Source organism: Staurois parvus, unplaced genomic scaffold, assembly GCF_062004578.1.
Source record: "Staurois parvus isolate SC_StPar_1 unplaced genomic scaffold, SC_StPar_1.0 ptg000251l, whole genome shotgun sequence".
In the NCBI taxonomy this organism is placed as follows: Eukaryota; Metazoa; Chordata; class Amphibia; order Anura; family Ranidae; genus Staurois; species Staurois parvus.
The window spans coordinates 6,107,655-6,131,692 of NW_028318047.1; the positions used below are offsets into that span (position 1 = coordinate 6,107,655).

The 24,038-nt window shown below is 42.2% G+C and overlaps 1 protein-coding gene across 2 annotated transcripts in view; it reads left to right on the forward strand.

The window, feature by feature from the left end:
- Window positions 1-347: 347 nt before the first annotated feature.
- COL6A2 (collagen type VI alpha 2 chain) overlaps window positions 348-24,038 on the forward strand; it is a 65,461-nt gene continuing 41,770 nt past the window's right edge. For both annotated transcript variants that reach the window (XM_089680866.1, XM_089680867.1), the window contains exons 1-12: window positions 348-504; window positions 2,915-3,009; window positions 14,001-14,623; window positions 17,441-17,461; window positions 19,875-19,940; window positions 20,376-20,429; window positions 20,520-20,564; window positions 20,655-20,681; window positions 20,767-20,793; window positions 20,879-20,923; window positions 21,337-21,390; window positions 23,208-23,270. In XM_089680866.1, the coding sequence (XP_089536992.1) occupies window positions 2,922-3,009; window positions 14,001-14,623; window positions 17,441-17,461; window positions 19,875-19,940; window positions 20,376-20,429; window positions 20,520-20,564; window positions 20,655-20,681; window positions 20,767-20,793; window positions 20,879-20,923; window positions 21,337-21,390; window positions 23,208-23,270 (1,113 nt within the window). In that variant the 5' untranslated portion in view covers window positions 348-504; window positions 2,915-2,921. The remainder of the gene's footprint in view (window positions 505-2,914; window positions 3,010-14,000; window positions 14,624-17,440; window positions 17,462-19,874; window positions 19,941-20,375; window positions 20,430-20,519; window positions 20,565-20,654; window positions 20,682-20,766; window positions 20,794-20,878; window positions 20,924-21,336; window positions 21,391-23,207; window positions 23,271-24,038) is intronic.

Consider the following 24,038-nt stretch of genomic DNA (forward strand, 5'->3'; position numbering starts at 1 on the left):
CTCAAGTTTGAATGCTATAGCCAGGAAAATACTACCGCCAGGAAAATGACAATCTCTGAACACTGTCATTGTTTGCTGTGATTTGTAGTGCTACAGCAGCTGGAATGCATCAAGCCCTTAGTATCTCTTCGTGCTCACAGGAAATAAGTAAATCATACCACTAAATAATGTTTTGCTAATCATAAAGTGATCTGCAGAAAAAAAGATTTAGGATCAGAGACTTTCCCTTCCCCAAAAATGAGCCCAGCCTACAGCCCTCCATACAGTGGATCCACAGCACCACCCAGTGGTCACAGAGCCCACTTATTACATCCAATGCCTGGAAGGGGAAGAGCCAAAGTTGGAGGAAAAAAAAAGCTGAGTTTGGGTGTAGGGAGCAAAAGTTTCTGTCGGTGGAAGCAGGTCCTATCCTAGGCAGCAGCTTTTCTCTTCCCACAGAGGATGCACAGGTCTAGCCAACAACTGAAAAAATAGAAAATCTCTGATTGCTTGACTATCTGTTAGGTAAGTGTCTATGCATTATACACATTTTAATTACCTTTTTTATTTACTTCCAAAAAGATGAAGGCAGTGTTGGAATCAGCAGAGAGTGACAATCACACTGCTACTCAGTATATTTTTTCTTTTGCTTTGCTTGGTGTACATAGCTTGTAAAAAAGCATCAGTGATTATTATGTTAATATTTTATTTCTTCATATTCTGGTTCCTTTACTTGTCAAAATCATGGTGTAGTTGTATTGTTTCTCCCTTATGGTGTACCCCACAGAACAAATCATTTGTTTAAGCTGCTAATCTGTAACTGTCTAAAATTAAGCTATGTAGGTATTCTAACCTTTTAAATTTGTGAATTACCCTGCTATTTACCATGTGGACAGAGACTGCTGGTACTTGTAGTTCTACGATCAACCGACAGCAGCTTGGTCAAGCCTAATATGGGCAAAATAGCCAGCTCGAGGAGTTATAAATTATTAATACATTTGATACTTGTTATTTATTGGAACGATTTTCAAAAGTAATATAATACATATAATTTTTCATTGACATAGTGCCTGTAAATGTTTGTAAATAGCTGTTCAGACAAATCTGTCTGTTGTCCAAAGGTAAAAATGCAGTGAGATTTTCTGCCGTGTCTTTCTCAATGGTATGATTCAGACCCTATAGGTCTTACGGATGTTTGATATTGGTAATACGTTCACCATTATCATTTTAGATCTGTTCGTTGAGCTTTTTTCAGCTTCTGAATAGACATTCTATATAATTTTGCATGTCATCTCCACTGATAGTGGTGATATGACATCATGTATGCCTGGATTTGGGAAACCCTGTCCTCTTTTGATTTACGTTTAGCAGTCAGAAGGGGAGGGACTAGTAACATTTAGGGCCCTTTCACAGGGGCGCCATACAATCAGACAAGCAGGGGATCTGTGAACAGATCTCTTGCTGAATTGGAGCAGAACGGGACAGGTATTACTTTTGTAACCATTCATCTTTTTTCCATCTTTTACAAAGTGGAGCTTTCCAGACTCATGTTGAATCTATGGACAGCTGGATAAAAACAGACTTAAGCCCATATACAACACACTATCTTCGATCCGTAAAGTTTAGGTCCATAAAACCGAAAAAAGACGTAGACCTTTTCCTTTGTTTCCAGACCTGAGCAGACTTGGGGATAGTTGGATATAAATGACTGCCCATAGACTTACATGGAACGACCAATTAGGTCTGCCTGAAAACTACTAGGGTGGACCTGATCGTACCACCTATGTGTAAGGGGCCTTCAGCTTTGCTCAAAGAAAGAATTTGTTAAACTGCTAAAATTAAGCATTTTATTGCATTGCTTAAAGTCCATATGTGAAAATTGCCAGTAGATCTAAACATCTAAGAATTTGGAATGACATTCAGAATTGAAGAATGGCCTTGCACCCTCCTTCCCCCAAGTTTCCTTATTGGTCCATCTGGGTGAGGGGCAGCCTCACTGAGCACTGGAGAGCAATTGAAATTGCAAGGATAAAGTGGCAAGCTTGACTTGCAGAAAGAGTCAACATTTACAGAGGACTTTAAAGTGGAAAAAAAACACTTAACTTTATATAAAAGCCTATATCTCCAGGTGCGCTGAGATTATGAGGCTTTTGACTTCTGATAAAGGTAACCTCTTCAGGTGCATTTTTCATCATATGTTCAGTTTGAATTGCTCTGGTTTGTGACAGGTTTACTTTCAATATATGAAACCTTTGTGATTGTGATGGATAAATAAGATGGTGTTGTAAGCTTTGAACACAATATGGTCCCTCTAAAAAGTTTCTTTATTAATAATAAAGCATTGTCCATTTTAATCTCAAGCTATGGGCCACAACTCCAAGTATATTATTTGCGCCTGATTAAAATGGTCATCATTCTTATTTTCCTTGTTATTATACATGGAACACCATCACTGAGAGCCTCTTTATGGACATTTCTGAATTGCTCATATCAACCAATTATATTCTTTTTTTCATGTAACCAATGTAGAATAGCACAATGAAAGTGAATCTCATTGGCCAATGTGGGCAGTGAGGGCACTTTTCCATCCAACTCTAAAAATGTGATACGCCATATAATATTAGTAAATTATTAAAACAATCTCTGCACTTGTTGATCATGTATCAGTACTGGCTAAGGCTGAGCCCCCTTTATAATTATGAATCCACTAATACTACTCATTACACCTCTATTGTATTTCACCATGGGTGTTTTTTAGGGTTTTTTTGCTGCCTGTGTCCTATTGTAAGATTTCCCTCCACTTCCTGTCTTGCAGACATAACAGGAAGTACGGAAATCTCTGTGTACATGGCTGATGTATTTCATTACATTACCAGTATCTGAATGCTATGTTTCATTATCATTGTGGTGCATTGACCTTTGTTTATCTCCACAGAGCAGTCATGGCCCAGCTCCATGTGCTGTGTTTGCTGCTTGCCATCACATTTGGCTCTCTCTGGGCTCAGAATGATGATCCAAAATCATGTGCAGGTAACTTGATCTTTTTTCTCAGAATACAGAAGATCTGTGAGATTGCAAATGTATCAATAATGATATTACGTTTCTGTGGCTGCTGATAAACCATAAACTTGAGAACACTAGACATGTAATATTAAAGCAGATGAAGAGTAGTTTGCTAATTGAACACACAAAACACTAACAATTGAAAAGGGAGGACAAGCACACAGTAATCAATCAGGGTCTGCTGTAGTGTGTATGTGTTAACAGGGAACATGCTGCTAGAAGAAGCTCACTGAGGAAGCAGATCAATGGTGGTTTACCATTGCGCTGGTGCCCTTCGAACAGCTTCAGGAACCAGCGTCTGTCAGAATACCTGAACAGCGTCTGTCCCTGACTGGATGCAGCTGGTGTTTCGTGTGACAATTTTTTATCAAACGATGTCTGACAAGTCCACATACTAAGTGAATTTTGGCTGGTTCACCAGGAAGTAGCCAACATTCTAAGAGTGTATAGCCAGCTTTAGTCTAGACCAGGGGTCTCCAAACTTTCTAAACAAAGGGCCAGATTACTGTTGTTCAGACTTTAGGGTGAGCCGGACTGTGGCCAGCAATATTAGAATATGTCCCGCTTCACTGGAATTAAATAATGCCTCAGGCTTGGTTGTCAGTGGAATTAAGAAAATTACATAGTGCCTGTGGCCAGTAGGAGGAGGAATAGTGCCTCATTATTGGTATTGGTGGGAGGAATAGTGGCCCATTGTTGGTTTCAGTGGTGGGAATAGGGCCCCGTTATTGGTGTCAGTGGGGGGAATAGTGCCCCATTGTTGGTTTCAGTGTTGGGAATAATAGGGCCCCATTGTTGGTATCAGTGGGGGGAATAGTGTGGGATAGAGTTCCGTTGTTGATGTCAGTAGATGGAATGATGCCTGATCATTGAGGTCAGTGGAAGGAATAGTGCCTGATCATTGGTGTCAGTGCAAGCAATGGTGCCTCGTTGTTGGGGCCAGTGGAAGGAAGAATGCTCCATCATTGATGTCAGTGGAAGGAATAGTGTCCCAAGGGCAAGATAAAGGCAAGCAAAGGGTGGCAGCAAGCCTGCAGGCCACAGTTTGGAAACCACTGGTCTAGACAATGTCCTATTTCCTACAGTAGAACATGGTGTCATAGAGTGTATGAGTTGATCAGCCATCGATGACTAAAAAAATGTTTGCTTTAACAATAGACAATGCCTACATTACTCATTCTGAAAATGCTCAAACTTCCTTTCTTTTTAGTGCCAAGTTTGTGCCAGGGTTAAAATCTACTTTTTAACCTAAGATGCTGACCCATACTGTAGATTCTGGTGTCTGCATCCTAGTCTTTGTGTTTATAGCTCTGTGTATATACAGTTAGGTCCATATATTATTAATATTATTATTATTATACAGTATTTATAAAGCGCCAATAGATCGCTCAACGCTGTGCATTACAAAGGGGGACAGAACATGTGACAGAACAATAACAATACAATGCAAAACATGAGGGGATTGAGGGCTCTGCTCTTTCGAGCTTACAATCTAGGAGGGAGGGGATGGTGGCACAGGAGGAGATAGCTGTGGGGGATGGAGTGGTAGGAAGAGTGGAGGAGGTCAGCAAGTTAGCAGGGGGTGGGGTAGGCTTTCCTGAAGAGATGGGTTTTCAGGGTGCGCCTAAAGGAGAGGAGAGTAGGTGATAATCTAATGGGTTGGGGCAGGGAGCTCCAGAGGATGGGTGACACCCTGGAGAAGTCCTGGAGGCGGGCATGGGAGGAGGAGACCAGGGAACTAGAGAAAAGGAGGTCTTGTGAGGAGCGGAGTGTGCGTGCTGGGTGGTACTTGGATATTAGGTCAGTGATGTAGTTTGGGGCAGTGTGGTGGACGGCTTTGTACGTCAGTGTTAGGATTTTGAATTTGATCCGTTACGCAATCGGAAGCCAGTGGAGGGATTGGCAGAGGGGGGTGGTGCAGATGGAGCGGTTGGAAAGGTGAATGAGTCTGGCAGCCATATTCAGGATCGACTGAAGCGGGGATAGCCAGCGGCGAGGCAGGCCAGTGAGGAGGGAGTTGCAGTAGTCGAGTCGTGATATGATGAGGGAGTGGATGAGCTGTTTAGTGGTTTCTGGGGTTAGGAACATGCGTATTTTGGTGATGTTGCGGAGGTGGAGTCTGCACGAGTTAGTTAAAGATTGGACTTGGGGCTGGAAGGATAGGTTGGAGTCCAGAATGACACCAAGTACTCTGGCCTGCAGGGCGGGTTTGATGGTGGCATTGTTGGATGTGATGGAGAAGTCAATGGGGGGTGGTGTCCGGGCTGGGGGGAAGACAAGAAACTCGGTTTTGGAGAGGTTCAGTTTAAGGAAGTGGAGCGACATCCAGTCTGATATGTCGCTCAGTAGGTGTGTGATTCGGGCGGAGACTGAGGTGGTGAGGTGGGGGGTTGAGAGATAGATTTGTGTGTCGTCGGCATATAGGTGGTAGTTGAAGCCGTGAGAGTGTATGAGTTGGCCAAGGGAGGAGGTGTAGATGGAGAAGAGAAGGGGCCCGAGGACGGAACCTTGAGGGACCCCAACAGAGAGGGAGAGTGAGGGGGAGGTGGTAGCATTATAGGTAACGCTGAAAGAGCGTTGTGACAGGTAGGATGAGAGCCAGGAGAGAGCAGAATCTCTGAGGCCGAGGGAGTGTTGTTTTTTGAGGAGGAGGGGGTGGTCGACTGTGTCGAAGGCCGCAGAGAGGTCAAGGAGTAGGAGCACTGAATAGTGGCCATTAGCTTTGGCGGTTAGCAGGTCGTTGGAGAGTTTGAGTAAGGCAGTTTCGGTGGAGTGTAGGGGACGGAAGCCGGACTGTAGGGGATCGAGGAGGTTGTTGTCATTGAGGTGAGAGCTTAAGCGGGTGTAGACTAGGCGCTCGAGGAGTTTGGATGTAAATGGGAGCAGGAGATGGGTCTGAGGTTGTTCGGGTCATTGGGGTCCAGGGAGGGCTTTTTAAGTATGGGGGTGATGTGTGCATGTTTCAGAGGGGAGGGGAAAGTGCCGGAGGAGAGGGAGAGATTAAAGATGTGGGTGAGGGAGCGTAGGATGGAGGGGGAGGGAGGTCGTAGGAGTTGTGAGGGGATAGGGTCAAGGGGGCAGGTGGTGAGGCGGGCATCAGAGAGGATGTTGGAGACTTCCTCGATGGTAGTAAGGTCAAAGGTGTGAAGTGTTGGGGGGGCTTCAGTATGAGGAATGTAGGGTGGGGTGGAAGTGGAGGTCAGAGCAGTGGTGGGGCCATGGGAGAGGGGTGATGAGGGGGTAGCTGAGTGAGGGGGAATGGGGTTGGAGGGAGTTTTAGCAGTGACGAAGTCCCTGCGGGTTATGTTGGGGGAGAGGGGGGATGAGGGGGTAGCTGTGTGAGAGGGGACAGGTTGAGAGGGCGTGTGAGTTGCGGCGATGTCCTTGCGAATTGTGTCATTCTTGTTTGGCAATCTCAAGGGCAGTGAGTGAGGTGCTGGGTGGAGGTGGGGGTGGAGAGAGTAGAGAGTTGAAGGTGGAGAAGAGTCAGCGAGGATTGGAGGAGAGGGCCTTGATGAGGGTCAGGAAGTAAGCTTGTTTGGCTGCATGGAGGGAGGAGGTGTAGGTGTGGAAGGCAGATTTGTAGCGGGTGAAGGCTTGTTGGGATTTGGTTTTGCGCCATAGTTGCTCCAGGGCACGACTGTGTCGTTTGAGGGTTTTGGTGTGATCAGTCTGCCAGGGCTGGAGCGGTCAAGGTCTGATGTTGCGTGTGGTTAAAGGCGCTAGTGAGTCAAGGGCTGTTGACAGCGCATTGTTGTAGGCAGTCATAGCCAAGTCGGGGCAGGACAGGGGGAGGATGCTGTCGTGGAGTTGATCAGCTGCAGAGTGGAGGGGGGCAGGGTTAAGGTTGCGAAGGTTACGGCTGGTAGTAGTGTGACATTTGGAGGGGTAGGCGTTGGAGGACGAGGAGATAGAGAAGGTAATCAGGTTGTGGTCAGAGGGAGGAAAGGGGGTGTTAGTGAGGTTGTGGGGAGCGCAGCGGTTGGAGAAGACAAGATCAAGGATATTACCGTCGGAGTGGGTGGTGGATTGTATGCACTGTGCAAGTGCAAAAGAGGAGGTTAAGTGGAGGAGATGGGATGTGGCCGGGTGGTCGAGGTTGACAGGGATGTTGAAATCCCCAAGGAAGCAGTGAGGACACAATATACAATTGTTTGGGAGGAGCAGAGGGATATAGTGAATGGATTTTGGGAACGGAGGAGAGGAAAATGAGAAGGAGGAGTGGAAGAGGCATTTTGGGAGGTGCCCTGGAGGGTGGATAGGAATGGTGGGAGGCTTGGTTGTCGATAGTCCAGCGGGCAGAGGCGTATCTTGTCGATATGTCTTCTGGTGGCTGGAGTTTAGGAGAGAAGGGGGAGGGGATCAGGTGTGGATGGATGGTTTCCAGGGGCGCTTGAGTGGTGAAAGTCTGGGGTGCAGAGGAGTCTCTCGTTGTGGTGGCTTTCAACAAGGGTTCATGTCTTTAGGTCAAGTTGAGCCGGGGGTTGGTATGAGTGGAGGTGCTGAAGGCCCAGCGTCTGGAGGTGGAGTGGGCTAGGTGTTGGTAGGTGCAGTAGGGCCCGGCTTCAGTGGGTGTTGTTGGCCAGTGCATGTGGATGCTGCGGGCCAGCAACTGAGGGTGCTAAGGGGCCCGGCGTCAGTGGGTGAGGGAGGCTGCTCAGCAGGCTCGCCTCCGCCGGATTGGACGGGGCTCAGGGCTGTGCGGTGGCAGGGGCACAGCTATGTGATACACAGTGGGGAGCAGGCAAGCAGATCTGGTAGTGGTGGTTTGCCCTCTTGGTGCCGGTGGGGGTGGTTGCTGCTTCTCCTCTCACTGTGGCAGCTGTAGGTAGGGGAGGCGGTGATAGTAGCTCCCCTTCTCACTGGTGCGGACAGCAGCATCCTGGTTCGGGCGTTGGGCAGTAGCGGGTCTTAGAGGCAGCGGTAGGCCGCAGGGGACAGGGCGCCCAGTACTCCTCCTGGGCGATGGCAGGACCTCGGGAGCGGCTGACGAGGGTACCGACGGGGGCGGTGGCCCCTCAGGAGAGGAGATATCCCCAGAGGTCAAAAGAAGAAGGGTGAAGAAAGTAACATGGGAGACACGAGTGCACATGCCTTCCAGTCCTGGTGTTTGGGTCAGCAGGAGAAGATGGGAGCAGTAGTAGGGAGATGATAGCAATGAGGGGGAGATGTACAAGTTTTGGGGTGGAGCAGAGGGGTAAAGAAATGAAATTTGGGAACAGAGGATAGTAATATGAAAAGGAGAAGTGGGGACATATTATAAAGGTACACGGAGTGGGACTCAGGCATGAAGAGATGTTTCCCAGGGTGTTTGCTTGCAGTCTGTCCAGCGTGCAGCAGAGTTTCTTGCTGTTGTTGTGTCTTCCTACTGCTTAAATTCTCCTACTTTAGTTCAACTGCTGTGTTTAACTGCTTCTTCTATGCACTCCTTCAACGCAGCACTCATTCAAAAGCAGCACCCCCATCAGAGACTGTGCCCCCCATCAGTGATCTCCCCCCATGAGCTGATCTAAATTTATAGGGAGATGCTCAAATGAACATTCAACTCCACCCCAATTAGAAGCTGATAAGGATCACATGAATAGTGGGGAATGTTTCTTAGGAAACAGACTATAGTTTTAAACCGAGTGCAGCTAGAGGTGAGAGCTGGTCAACATATACACAAATATAAATACACCATTTGTTCTGAATTTAACAGGAATCAATGTGTTTTCCTAGTTAAGAGTGGAGATAGGAGATAGGTGCATTTACCCAGAGAAAAGCAGCAGGAGTCAATGCGTTTTCCTAGTTAAGAGTGGAGATAGGAGATAGGTGCATATACGTATATATGGCATATATTTGGACACAGGCACAATTTTAGTTTTTGTCAGGTATTTACCAAAACATATTCATGCTATAGTTATATAATGCATATCAGCTGAAAGTGCACACTCTCAGGTTTAATTTGAGGGTACATCCAAATTGGAGGAAGGGTTTAGGAATTACAGCTCTTAAGAGTAGTCACCCCCCCCCCCCTTTTTCAAGGGACCAAAAGTAATTGGGCAATTGAGTCAAAAGCTGTTTCATGGCCAGGTGTGGATTACTCTGTTATTTCTTCATCAATTGAGCAGGTAAAAGGTCTGGAGTTGATTCTAAGTGTGGTATTTGCATTTGGAATCTATTGCTGTGAACATACCTCATGCGTTCAAAGGAGCTCTCCATGCACGTGAAACATGCCATTGTAAGGCTTCATAAACTAAACAAATCCATTAGAGAGATAGCAGCAACATTAGGAGTGGCCAAATCAGCAGTTTGGTACATTCTGAGGAAACAAGAATGCAGTTGTGAGGTCAGCAACATAAAAAGGTATGGACATCCACCGAAGACAACAGTGGTGGATGGTCGCAGGGTCCTCCCTATGGTAAAGAAAAACCCATTCACAACATCCAGACAAGTGAAGGACACTCTCCAGGAGGTGGACATATCATTGTCAAAGTCTACAATCAAGAGAAGACTTCACGAGAGCAAATACAGAGGGCTCACCACAAGGTGCAAACAGTTCATAAGCCTGAAGAATAGACAAGCCATAGAGTAAACCTTGACAAAAAACATCTAAAAAAGCCAGACCAGTTCTGGAAAAGCATTCTTTGGATGGATGAAACTAAGGTTACTCTGTACCAGAATGACGGGAAGAAAAAAGTGTGGAGAAGGCTTGGAACAGCTTATATTCCAAAGCACACAACGTCATCTGTAAAACATGGTGGAGGCAGTGTGATTGCATGGACATGCATAACTTCCAGTGGCACTGGGTCATTGGTGTTTATTGATGATGTGACAGAAGACAGAAACAGCCGGATGAATTCTGTGTTTAAAAATATACTGTCAGCCCAAATTCAGTCAAATGCAGCAAAGTTGATTGGACGGCTCTTCACAGTACAGATGGACAATGATCCAAAACACACTGCAAAAGCAACCCAGGAGCTTTTGAAGGAAAAGAAGTGGAATATTCTGCAATGGCCGAGTCAATCACCTGATCTCAACCCAATTGAGCATGCATTTCACTTGCTGAAGGCAAAGCTAAAGGCAGAAAGACCCAAAAACAAAGAACTGAAGACAGCTGCAGTTAGAGCCTGGAAAAGCATCAGAAAGGAGGAAACCCAGTCTTTGGTAATGTCCATGGGTTCCAGGCTTCAGGCAGCCATTGCCAGTAAAGGATTCTCAATAACATTTTAAAAATTAACATTTGATTTATGATTATATTAAATTGTCCAATTTCTTTTGGCTCCTTGAAAAAGGGGGGATGGCTACTCTTAAGAGCTGTAATTCCTAAACCTTTCCTCTAATTTGGATGTACATACCCACAAATTAAAAAGGAGAGTGTGCACTTTCAGCCCATATCCATTATCTAACTATAGCTTGAATGTTTTGTTAAATACCTGAAAAAAAAATAAAATTATGCCTGTGTCCAAATATATATGGACCTAACTGTATGTTGTCTCATACTGATCACCCCTCTACTACTGCCTTTCAATCTGTGCCTTGGCAGAAAGTTACAATCTTACAACAGTCCCAGAGAACGATGACTACAACAGATTCAGATGACATCATTCTCCCAGTGTGCTCTTCTCAGGCAAACTTTCAGAGTCTGTGCCAAGGCAGACACACTTAACTGAACATTAAAGACTGCTGCTAAATAATGAATGGTCCAACTAAAATAAAATAAATATCATGCTGTATATTGTGGCATGATTGGATGTTTTCTCATGCAGACTTGTAGAGTTTCTGATGATGTCTGTGAATGTTCTCATATATCCAGGTCATAATATAGTCAGTGGTAGTTAGTCCAGTTGCTCTGTACTGTTGAAGACATTTAATTACTCATCCATATGGAGTCCTCAATTGCAATGATTGTCAGGAACATAAAAGGCTTATGAGATGCAAAGGAACATCTGAAAAATCTGAGACCTTCGGCAGCTGAATAGAACTCAAGCCAGAGTATGCTGAACCTTTGTCTCAACTGCTTCAATTTCAACTACAAGAATTTGGGTCACCAATGTCTCCAATTTTAGCTCACCTGTAGATTGAGGAGGTGGAGAGGAGAACCTTCAGCTCATTCAGGAGCACAACACAGAGTCATTGGTTCAGGCATTTAGGTGATACATTGGTCAAGACAAAAACATTTGAAGGTTTTTGTGAACACAACCTCAATGGATAAAAAAAACATTACATTTACATGGGAAGGCACACAGAATAACAAAATCCGTGTTTCTGAACTGTGTGTACATGTTAAGGTGGGAGGTGACTTGGACATTGAAGTCTACTGGCAACCTACCCACACAGACCAGTATCTGCTTTTTGACTCCCACCACCTACTGGAACACAAACTGGGAGCTACTAGAACTCTGCAGCACTAGCCTAGATAGTAACAACAAAGAGTCTAAACGCAAAGACAACATTTTAGTGCTTTGAAAGTTTGTGTCTAACCAGACCAATCTTTTGTTAAAACATCCACAAGGCCAAAAAGCAACATGGGACCATTGAAAAAATGGGAGAAACAGAACATGTGGAGTAATATAGCCATCTCGTATGTGGCTAGACTGAGAAAAACTCATTATGATTTTTAACAAAGATTGCATCCTTATGTTTATAAGGTCCCACCAGCACACTGAGACAAAATTTGTACATCTATACAAAATTTGTACATCTATCTATTTGTACATGTGGAGTAATATAGCCATCTCGTATGTGGCTAGACTGCGAAAAACTCATTATGATTTTTAACAAACATTGCATCCTTATGTTTTTCAGGTCCCACCAGCACACTGAGACAAAATTTGTACATCTATAAGACCCAAGACCTAAAAACACAAGTATAGTAACATTGTATAGGCAGTCCAGTGTAGGGCATAATACAGAGACAGAGAGGACAACTGGTTTGCAAGAGGTAAAGAAAAGAAGGCTAGCTAAGTAAAACTGAACAACTATACCTAAACAAGAAAGGGGTCTTCAACTCCATCTGTTACCATATAAAATGTTGCCTACATTGGCATTGGCGATTTGACAACAATTCACACATTCAGCCTTTCAACTTGAGCATTTAGCATCTGTCCCAAATTTAGCGACACAATGGTAATTGGTCAATGCCATTAGAAAAGGGTGGTTCTACAAACCTTCACACCTCCCATTATGTTCTTGGACAATCAACATTTACCTGAACCTATTCCATGGTGATTGGATTAAGGTGGCTGAGTTACTTGTGTGGCTATAAATGCTGGGGTTTGTTCCTGACAATAATTAAAGTTGACAAGGTTGTGTGGATTAGTAGTAAAACATATTCATCAGTATGGAGCAAAATTCTACAAAAGGACAGAAACACTCAAAACTGGGCAGATGTACCCAACATTTCCAGGGTGTGTAAACGAACATACATTTGTGTTTAATTTAGAGCACAATTGAACCTTCAATTGAAATCCGCTAAATACCGGTACATCCGAAGTGCATCAAAACAAAAAATGTGAAAGTCTTGTAGTTGGTTTTCTTTACAAGAAAGCCACATCTTGAGTAGTAAAGTTTGTCTACTGCTATCATGCTGCAGCGTGGGACCCTTACTCTCTGTGTGGAAACAGCGGTCTCTGCAGAGGTTCAGAATTCCCCCACTGGGACAGATTTACAGCTCTCCAGTCTGCAGTGCGATCCAGTAGGAGGTGTGTCATAACTTCCTTACAGAAAGCAAGGGTCCTTCTTTGCAGCATGCTGGCAGGGGACAGGCTTTTCTATTCAGGCTGTGGCTAGAAAGAAAATGAACCATAAGACTTTGAACTCCTTTTGTTTTGATAGATCTGAAATGTATTTAACTGATTTTGGCTGAAGGTTAAGTTGAGTTTGAATTAAGCATAAAGAGCAATAAGAATACTAAGACAGATTATATTTAATAATTTCTTCTAATTATTTTTGTTGCTTTTAGGTTATACTGGACTCCAATGTACTCGCCAAGTGGCTCATAAATTAGGGGACTGATATTCTGGTCCTAAAAATGACTAGCTTGCCTAATGAGCTAAACAAGGGTTTATGTAATAGGAAGGATTGTCTGGCAATTTACAAACTCACCTACTCAACCACATACATTGCATCTATAGTTCACTTACTGATATAGATATTTTTTATAAATGTATATTCTGAGCGATTATAGGACAACTGCAGCTACAGAGGAGCATTAATAATTACACTTAAAGCTATTTTTCCTTCAATCCCCTTTAGGCCTCATTCAGACAGGTGCTGTTGCCCGTGCTGCATTCAGGAGGCTTTTTTGGGGATCTGCATCTCCCCTCAGCTGCATGTCGGTAGTCTTTGGAAGTGGATGCAGAAGCAAAGGTTGCACAGAAACAGAAGCATGTCAAAATTTGATAGCCTAGAAAAAGCACATGTACGGCCCTGAATGCACACTGTCTGCACCTGGGGCCTTGTACCCTCTGCTGCATGGCTTTCACATTTTGACATGCAGCTGTGTCCATGCAACCCTTGCAAATGCATCCACTGCCATAGGTAGCCTGCATGCAACTGGCGATGGATGCAGATGCAGTCGCCAAAACAAAGGACTCCTGCATACAATATTGATGCCAGTGCCTATCTGAATGAGGCTCTACAAGTTTTCCTATGTAACCTGATCTTACTATGAAATGAACATAGTCACCCAGACAACGACTTTGGCATTCCTTGATATCTTTTACACTAATGTGTTCTCTTTTATTATTTAGAAAACGGTAATGTAAAGATTTTCTCATTTACAATAACAGTAAAAAAGAACAGAAAGGTAACAATAATAAAAAGCATATAGGACACCCTGAAGAAAACAGTTTATTCTTCCTTCCTTCCTGACATCTCAACGAACTCTATAAATTCATATGATTAATAATACTAAAACTGTTGTGCCAGACACAAACTCCCCCACTAACAACATATTTTTTAATACTTTCTTACAGATAAAACCAAATGTCCAGTCAATGTGTTCTTCATTATTGATACATCCGAAAGTATAATTCTACAGACCTCTCCAATTCAGAGCTTGCTGGATCATATGAAGCGTTTTATTCCAGCCTTCCTGGCAAAGCTAGAGAATGCTGCCTACAGGGACCAGATCCTTCTGAACTGGCAGTATGGAGGCCTGCATTATTCAGATGAAGTCAAAATCTACAGCCAACTTACTACTGACAAGAATAAATACATTGAAAAACTGCGTGATGTCCAGTACATTGGACTGGGCACCTTTACCGACTGCGCCATTTCTAATATGACAGCACTAATTGATGCAGCAATAAGGGCTCAGGCTAGCCAAGGTCAAGATGTGGTGAATTTTGCAGTTGTGATTACAGATGGTCATGTGACTGGAAACCCATGTGGAGGAGTAAAGGCACAGGTCGAATTAGCCCAGTCTAAAGGTATCAAGTTGTTCTCTGTAGCTGCAAGTCGCGATGTTTATGAGTCTGGTCTCAGGGAGATTGCAAGCCAGCCCTATGAGCTGTTCAGGAATGCGTATACAGTGACCAGTCCCAGTGACCAAACTGAGATCGATCAGAGAACCATTGATAAAATCATTCAAGTTATGGTAAGTTCAAAGCCATAAAACGTATTTTAGAAAGTAACATACTTAGACACACACTGTCAGTCTAAATTGGCTTGTGCAATACATATATATGCTACAGCACCAGTATATTTGAAAACATTGAAGCAATCACTGTGCATACTGTGAAAACTAGTTGAACATGAGGTTAGAGTTTATTTTTGGTGAAGTCTTAACTCCAGGAAAACATCTAAATACACAGAGCAAATACTGTACATGGGGGCTCTTTTACCCACCAAAGGACTTGTATTTCTTTACATCCAGTCCTGAGATTTTACACAGCCCCATCACACAGCACAGCCCGGAGGATGACACAACTTTCCTTGTTTGCAGAGAAGTCATCTCCCTCGCACCAGTCCTTGGACTGGATAGTGGAGGAGCAGCAGCTGACTAATGAAGTTATATCTTTGCTGACTCAGCTCTTTCCTCCTATCAGCATGTACCTTGTCAGCTCATGTGCATGATATCTGATTGGTTCCCAAGGCTGTGCCTAGCTCTCTTAATCTAAGTGCTGTTCTATATAAGATTTCAAGAAGATGATATCAAGTCAAATGCAGATACTTACACTAGTTGAAGTAAGTATATTTAAGAATAGATTACATTAATTCTATTACATTGGCACAAGCCAATGCTTCAAATGGGTTGTGATGCCTGGAACTGATGGAAGGATCTCCCGATCATGTGGTTCTGTGATTGACTGCACAGTGTTGATCTCATGGGGAGCCCATCCTACCCAATCATCGATACGTGCAGATAAAGCATGGCTTAGAACAAGACAGCACGCATGTACATGGCTGCTGGGCATTAAGGCCACATATATTCATATAGCTATCATAAACGTGTTAAAAATGTGCAAACAATAAGTATACAGGGATATCCATCATCAATAAAAACAAAGAACCCATGACTGTTTCATGGGCCTCTTTCTTTTTTGGACTTTGTATAGTATGCCGCTAGCAGTTATTGTAGGCCAGCACAGTAGGAGCACAGTTTACTTACAATTATTGAACTTGTACCATCAGATACGAATTTCAGATTTAATCTTGTTTACCCCTATATTTTCATTTGTCTAACTTTTTACATTACAAAGTGGTAGTTTTTACCTTTTTGCATTGTTTGAAGGACACATTAGGAAAAGCCTTGTCCTACATGGTAATGTTTTATTTTTTTGTAACTAGCAATGCCTCCAGAAGTCAGGCAATGGTAGCCTTCAAAAAACGGGTCAGACCCTGGGGGTCAGCCTAAAGACTCTGTCAGGTTTTTATTGTTGTTGTGTTCCTATTGGGGAGATTTTTCTCACTTCCTGTCATGGCAAGTAGTGATGAGAAAGAGTTAGCACTTCTGATGTATTTTTCTGTCCTGTACAAATGACACCCACTCTCCCCATTTCTTACATGGGCATCACAGGGATAGGAAGTGAGTGAAAATTTCACCAGTGGGTTATAGAGTGAACTGAAAACTTCAAAGAAATGTGAACCCTTTACCACTATATCCAAAATGTTTAAAAATGGATAGAGTTGAATATTTTTCCAAATATTTTCCTGGAATTTAGTTCTAAATTGCATAAAGTATAGAGTACTTAATCCCCTGTCTTCTGTGTTTACAGTTTGTAAGGGTCCATCTGTCCAAAAGTGCATTACACTTATAAAAAGAGTGTCGAGAACTATTGCATTACCACACTGTATGCATGTTAGTGTTTTGCCAGTGGTGCACCTATCATATCAGGCACCCGGGGTAGATCATTTTTTTTAAACTTCCCCCCATATATCAAAATTATTTTCATTAATGATCATAAAATGAAATGTCATGATCGCCAGTGGTGGGAGATACATAGATGGTGGAGGGAAGATAGCAAAAGCTGCATGTACTGTTGCAACTTTATGTAGAGATAGTGAACCTTTATTATCAATCCACCCGATATGCAGGCGCCCAAATACACCATCTCCTGCATGTTTCCAACCTTTGAAAATAGTTCAGAGGGATACCTCAAAGGTATCAAGAAGAAAAATGTAGCGTGCATAACGGCTGCCCTTTGAACACGTGGGTGTGTGGCCAAATGGGTGTCTTTTTATGGTGTATGGCTTTTAGTGTGGGAATGCAATAAGCCCAGCATAGGTGCCAATTGCAGCAATAATAACCCCCCTGCATTCATGTAAGTGGCCGTAATAAACTCCCTTTCATTGGTGATCAGTGGTAGCAACCTTAACCCCCCCTAGCATTGATGGTCAGTGGCAGGCTGTAACAAAAAGTACCCAAACATTGGTGGTCAGTAGCAGGGTGTAAAAATAACTGCCCTGCAGCTTTTCTGGTCAGTGGCTGTCTCTATATGTATGCCACTGTGTATTGCAGCACCATTCATTTTGAATGCCAACCCAACACATCTGCTTTGCTGCACAACGGAACACATGATATTGCACCACCATGTGCCATGCTGCACTGCGTTGGGAAAATGGTACATGTACATTTTTTTCTCTGCACTGGTGCATTGGCAGCCCATTCAACATGCAAAGTATCAGAGTAGACAGGTGTGAATGGGCTCCTGCTGGTAATGTTTACCGATCATTGACTTTGCCCTTTGACTACTAGATTTAAAAAAGGCTTTTATTGAATAAAAATGTGTTATATCTTAGTTCCTTGATTGGGAATTAGACAAGGATATTGTTGATACCATTAGAAAGCTTAAATCCAATATGTGGAATACATGGTGGACATTTGACTTTAGTATGTATTTAATCTTCCAAGCACTTTCTGATCTTTGTGAATATTTTCAAAATCTAACTGTACCTTTGTATCTTTCTGCAGAAACAAGAAGCTTATGGAGAGGTATGTAAACACAAGTTGACTAGAGAATTTTGTAGGGAAAATGATAAGGCACAGACGTGCATACCGTATATTAAAAAAACACGCTTAGGACTTGGTATCTTACTAACATTATTTTAGTACATATAACTATATGACCGAAATGGAGGAACCTCCTACTATAAATAAATAAACCACCAACAAAAGTTTGTAGATATCTTTGTCTGGGTCAGCTACACTTACCTTAAAATGTCACTAAACCCAGGACCCTGCATTCACTATATCTAGTCTCCCACAGTACACAGCACATGGAAATGCAATTATTTTAGTAACTATAAATGGCTAAATACCTTTTCTCATCAGCAGTTAAAGCAGTCTTATAACATTTATCAATGTCCAGCAGAGCACTGGTTAAAGCTTGCAGGAGGAGTTTTCATTTAGCTCTAGGAGGATGCAGGACCCCTGACCTATGTTTGGACAGTGCTAATTGGCCCTGTGCTGATCACATGCACTCTCCCTAAAAAAAACACCTCTTTCTCAATACACACCAAACTGAGCATGTGCAGGGTGACTCCACACCATATGTCTTATCAGGAGATAAGAGGGGGACACTGGAAGAGGGTGAGGATCAGAGAAGTCAGGATCGAACAGCATTTTTACACAATGCAGAAGATTAACCCCTTAGGTTCCACAGTGAATATAACAAGCATACTTTACTGCATATACAGACTGATTTTACTGTTGTGGGTTTATTAACACTTTAATGGGTGCCAGTATGTGCCCATCTATTATATCTCATAAGCTAACACCAGTGGGTCACATGTTACTGCAAAACTCTAGGAGTGGTACTCTTTGGGCCACTAACCTCTTGGAACCCTGAGGAACATGAGACAAATTAGAACCCAAGCTTTTAACTCTTAAACATAAGATCTTCCTGCTTCCAACACTTAGGAAAGATTGTCACTTCATCATAGAAAGTAACTAAAATTTGAAGCATTAATTTAGATTATCAAAAGCTCTCATCTCAACCTGGGTGCACCTACATTCTCCCTGTAGGAGTAGTTTGTCCATGTCTCATTTTCTCTTTCTTTTATTAACTCTAGCCAAAATGAAAACTGAAAATCCTTCAGATCTCCATTGGTGCTCAATTACCACATGGCGTGCCAATGGAGACATATGGTTCAACAAACTTATGTCATGAAAGTGGCCTGAAATTCTATCTGGTGTTTCCCACATAAAATGTATTGCATTTGCATATTAGCAAGTAAACTAATCTGTGTACCACAGTTAGCAAACCATCTGCTTTGCACTATGTAACCAAGGGATGTAATTATCATTTTTCCAGTTTAATTATATACTTGTAGTATATGCATTTCTGGCACAGAAACATCCCTAGATATTTGCAACAAAACCACTTTCTATGAAAATTCAATTCACTTAATATTAACCTATCTTTAAAGGATCTTGCTCACCTTTAAACAATTTGTGTACGTTCAGTAGTAAATCTAGTTACTATAGAGTTCTCCTCTAGTACATTTACATTTTTTTTTGCAATTGCAGTATCATTTTATGCTGGTTACAGTACATCATAACTTTACCTTGTAATACTCCCTCCTTTCCTTTCACATTCCTTAAACTGGCCATAGATCAACAGATTCCTCCATCAACAGAAGTGAGATGAATAGAGAAATCCTCCCCACTGGGACATTGTAATCTGACAGCAGGACTCTGCTGTCAAAATACACTGACCAGACCAGCAGCTACAGCTGACTGATTGAGAACATTTTTTATGCAAGCCTGTCTGACAAAAGTTGATCTAATGAGATCTAATGATCAACTTCTGTTGAACAGGCACAGCCACACATGGGTCAAAATTCGACCAGTCCCTGCTGAACCAGCCAAGTTTTGGAACCATCTATGGCTAGCTTTAGTATTTTTATCTTCTGGTTGTATTTTGCTCATTTATAATACTCTATCTTTGTATCTCCATCTTTTTCAAATATCTATGTTGTTTTTCTCTCTTTCAAAGTCCTCTTCTCTGAAATTTTTGTGGAAATATTTTCCATAGGTCAGGTTCCTTGGATGAGGTTTAGGGTGGCAACTACTTACCTCTAGAATAGTGTACTATTTCCTTGTGATATAGTGATATATTTTTCCATGTTACAAAATTGTAAACTTCAGCATGATTTTTGTGATTCAAGCTTAATCAGGAGTCAGTCAAATTGTGTACAGTCAGAAATATTTCAGCTCAAAATCTATTATTCTCTGTTAATGGAACAGTTGGAGGCAGTTTTCTTGTCGTTACATACACTGAATTCATATTTGCCTCTTCTAGAACATCTAGGGGTCAGGAAACTCAAATGTATTGGTAAATTTAATCATGCTGTTACTGATATTGTATCTCTGTTCATACATGCTACTCTTTTGTTTCTTTCAGTGCTATAAACTGAGCTGCTTGGAGATTACAGGTCCCCCTGGTGTACCTGGACAAAGAGGACAAAAGGTAATCTATATATATAGACCCTATACAATTGATTCTCTTTTCTTATGTTTTCTGCAAATTATTAATGTAACACACCCAAAAATGCCAAATATTAGATCCCCTTCAAGTTTTAAAATAAACACCTTCAGGTGTATTAGTCTGGTGCGGCTGATTGCTCTAGAAGTCCGCTTCCAACAAAGTAGCTGCAAAATAGTAAAACAAGCCAACAGGTAAGATGTATTACAGGACTCATTTACCATAATGACATTTGTGGGCCATTGTCAATGGCAGCAGGCTTAGAGAGGGTAGCACCAAGCCTCATAGAAAGGTAAATTTGTTCTTTGAGTATATGCCTAACATCTGCAGAAGAACATGAATCGATAAACCACACTTTTATCACATTTCTGAATACCTCTGCTTACTTCTACACCTGATCTTTTCTCTTATATTTTATAGGGTGCCAAAGGAAATGCTGGTGAACCTGGAACCTTTGGACCAAAAGGACGGCAGGTCAGTAACCAATGTATGTACCAGAAGGCATGTAATCTACCTGACCTAATATTTGACTGTGCTCATTTCTTGATCTTTTCTTTTTTTTAGGGAGACCCTGGAATTGAAGGACCAATTGGATATCCTGGGCCTAAGGTTTGAAGTTCAGAAGAACTACATTTATCACCAATCTGTACTGTTCTCATCATAAGTGATTTTCTGTAACCCCAGTTCCTTCTCTTTTAGGGTGTTCCAGGGTTGAAAGGTGAAAAGGTAAAAATGAATCTGTTCATTAGTCATAGTTGATATGGCAAGTGTATTTGGTCACCTGTAACTCTCTTTCCCTTGTGTTTCACAGGGAGATTTTGGAGCAGATGGAAGAAAGGTAAGTAGTTCGGTGAATGGGTGTAATTAAAGGGTTCAGAGGTTGAAGTTTGTGCTTCAATAACTGTTTTCTCCTTATGACACAGGGATCAGGTGGATTGGCTGGAAGAAATGGTACAAATGGACAAAAGGTAGGTGCAAATTTCTATATTCACGGAATATAGATTGTATATATAAATATATAGATATATTAGAATGAACAAAAAGAGAAGAAGTCAATTGCTAAATTATGTAGATAGATATAGAATCAGGCATCATTTAGCCTGCACAACAATATGCAGGCTAAACTGTATTTGAAGATATTATTTAGCATCAGATACTTAGTTGGTTTTCTTACAGTGATCAGTGAGTACAGGGCTATATACAAAAATAGTGAAATTTGGAAAGAGGCATTTTCCTCAGCAATAAATTGATTTTACTATTTGGAATGCTACAGTTTTATTACATAGCTTTACAGTGTTTGTTAAATATTTAGAGGCTACTGTTCTATTTTAACTGATAATAATAAATGTCACTAACTGACAATTTCAATATTTTTTTTTAGGGTAGAGCAGGTCGAATTGGTGCTCCTGGTTGTAAGGGAGATCCTGGAGATAAGGTGAGCTTTCAGGGTCATATATACCATAAGGTGTTTGACAACCAGTTATTATAGCCACAGGACTGGAGAAAACACAGAATGTGCAAGCAGTGTTTGGTTTCTTTTTTTATTCCCCATTGTTTGGCCATTTTGTGAAAAATCCAGGAAAAGGACTGTATGGGTTTTAAAAAAATAATTGCGGGGTTATTAAGAGGAGTGGCCCTGTGTGACAAACAGCATGGCTCTGTTTTTTTCTTTTTGAAAGTAAAACTTTCAAATACCGATTTAAAGAGGTTCTTCACCCTACAAATAAAAAAATTAAACGTCCGCAGCTATATATTTTGTAGCTGCTGACTTTTAATAATTGGACACTTACCTGTCCAGAGATCGAGTGCTGTCCTTACCCGGGCTGATTCTTCGTTGGTCTTCGGGTCCCCGGAGCTGGCATGTTTACTTTGTGAGGCTGGCTGTGAATGCTTGTGGCTTTACATTTGGCTTCCCACTGTGCATACACAAGCCTCCATGCACTTTGTGAATGGTCCTGCAGCCTTCTGGGACCTTGATGTTTCCCAGAAGGCTGCGGGCGAAGAGGGTGGGACGAACTACAGCTCAGATTGCTTTGGTGATCCAGGCAGAAGTGGGAGCAGGTACCTGTCAAAACCAGGTACCCATTCCCCCCCTCCAAAAAAATTAAATAAAGTGCCATATATGATGTAGAAGGAGGGAAGGGGGCAGTCAAGCAGAACTTTCCCTTTTGAGTGAAGTTCCCCTCATATTCTTGTTTTAACTAGTGCAAAAATAAAGCATGGGGAGATTGTAAAATAAAAAGCATTGTTCGAATGAGCCTAGATCAGCATGATGTCTGAATACAGCCCTGGCAGCTTTAACAGGAACCTGTGGTCAGTACTGCTTTGTTCTAAAGAAAGAAGCAATGATCATTACATCTGGTGGATTTACAATTTAAGTTTTTATAAGCTAACCTAAGTGAACTTTCTTAATATACAGGCCGCCATGTATAGTAAATACCTTGACCTCTCGCATTCATATAATTGCTGTTCCACAGTTATAGTGTCAGGGCTCCCGGTAAGACCAGAGATGTGTGAACTGACACAGGGAAACGCAGGCTCAAGTATAGTGTAACAATATAATTTATTAAAGGTTATACTCAAATATAAAACGCACAATATAACAAAACCAAACCTCCAACTGATAACTGAATGAACACAGACAAGAGCAGTCAGGGCTGGTGAGGTGGAGTGGTCAGGCAGGCCGGGTCAGGAACCATCGGGCAGACAAGACACAAAGGAGCAGGCAGAAGAGTGGTCAGGAATAGCCGAGGACAGGACAGGCGGAGTTCGTTCAGAGTCAGGATCAAAGCAGAAACAGGATCAGGCAGGAAGCAGACAGGATGCAGGTACAGGGGCTCATGGGAAACATACACCAAGGCACTGACTGCAGGCCTGGCCACTCCTTAAATACACCTCCTGCAATCAGCCTCAGGTGATGACGTGATTGCAGGAGTGAGCTTCTGGATGCTGAGAGCACCCGCTGGCCAGCCCTGGTACTGCAGCCCACACGGCAGGTGAGTCCCACCACAAGTTCCGCTTGGATTTAACAAAATAACATTGTCAGCTTACACAGAACGTGGTTGGAGGGTCAGAGCAGAGCAGGAGAACATTGCTTTGTTTTGATTGATTAGTTATTGATTTACAGTGGAAGTTTTCATGTGTTGTCTATAGAAACTACTAATGCTAGATCATTTTAAACATATTCTGTACTTAAAAATTTCTCATATGCAAAAATGTTGTTAAAAATGCTTTATATTATTTATTCTTCAGGGTCCTGCTGGTTATGCAGGAGATGCTGGAGACAGAGGTGATGATGGAGACCCTGGACCAAAGGTGTGTAGTTTCTTAATGTTTTCAGTCATAGGAGATAAGGCATCACAGAAGAATTTATAGTATTTACGTCCATGATGGCCTACATCTGTTTAATCATCTAACAGGGCCCTGTTTCTGCATGATATAGGGCAAGTAGTCCCAATGATCAAATTAGATTTTGGTATGCTCAAACACCCTCACTTTTTTGGTAATTGGTTGTAAATCAAGAATTATAGTAGCTGTTACTGATGGGACTGTTAGGCCTCCTAGTAACACTTTGTTTAGTTGTAGACATTGTAATCTGCAACAGAATCGTTCATCAAAATTTAGTCTGCCCAAGCACTTTAATGTGGTTGTAAACCCTTACATACAGTTGTGTTCAAAATAATAGCAGTCAGACATCACTAACCTGATCAATCACTGTTTTTGGTAGAAATGATATTTCTACATGGCAAATAATAATTTACTAGCAGGTGTAGTAGAATAATAGAAATCCAGCAGACCCAACAGTCATGACATGCATGCTGCTGATTCTGTGTAATTGAATCACTAATTGAAAGGGGCATGTTCAAAATAATAGCAGTGCGGAGTTCTATTAGTGAGGTCATTCATTCTTTGAAAAACAGATGGCAATTATTGCCCTTATTTAAGGAAGGAAGGCAGCAAATGTTGTACATGCTGGTTACAGTGCATTTCTCTCTGAAATTCTGAGGAAAATGGGTCGTTCCAGACATTGTTCAGAAGAACAGCGTACCTTGATTAAAAAGTTGATTGTAGAGGGGAAAACAT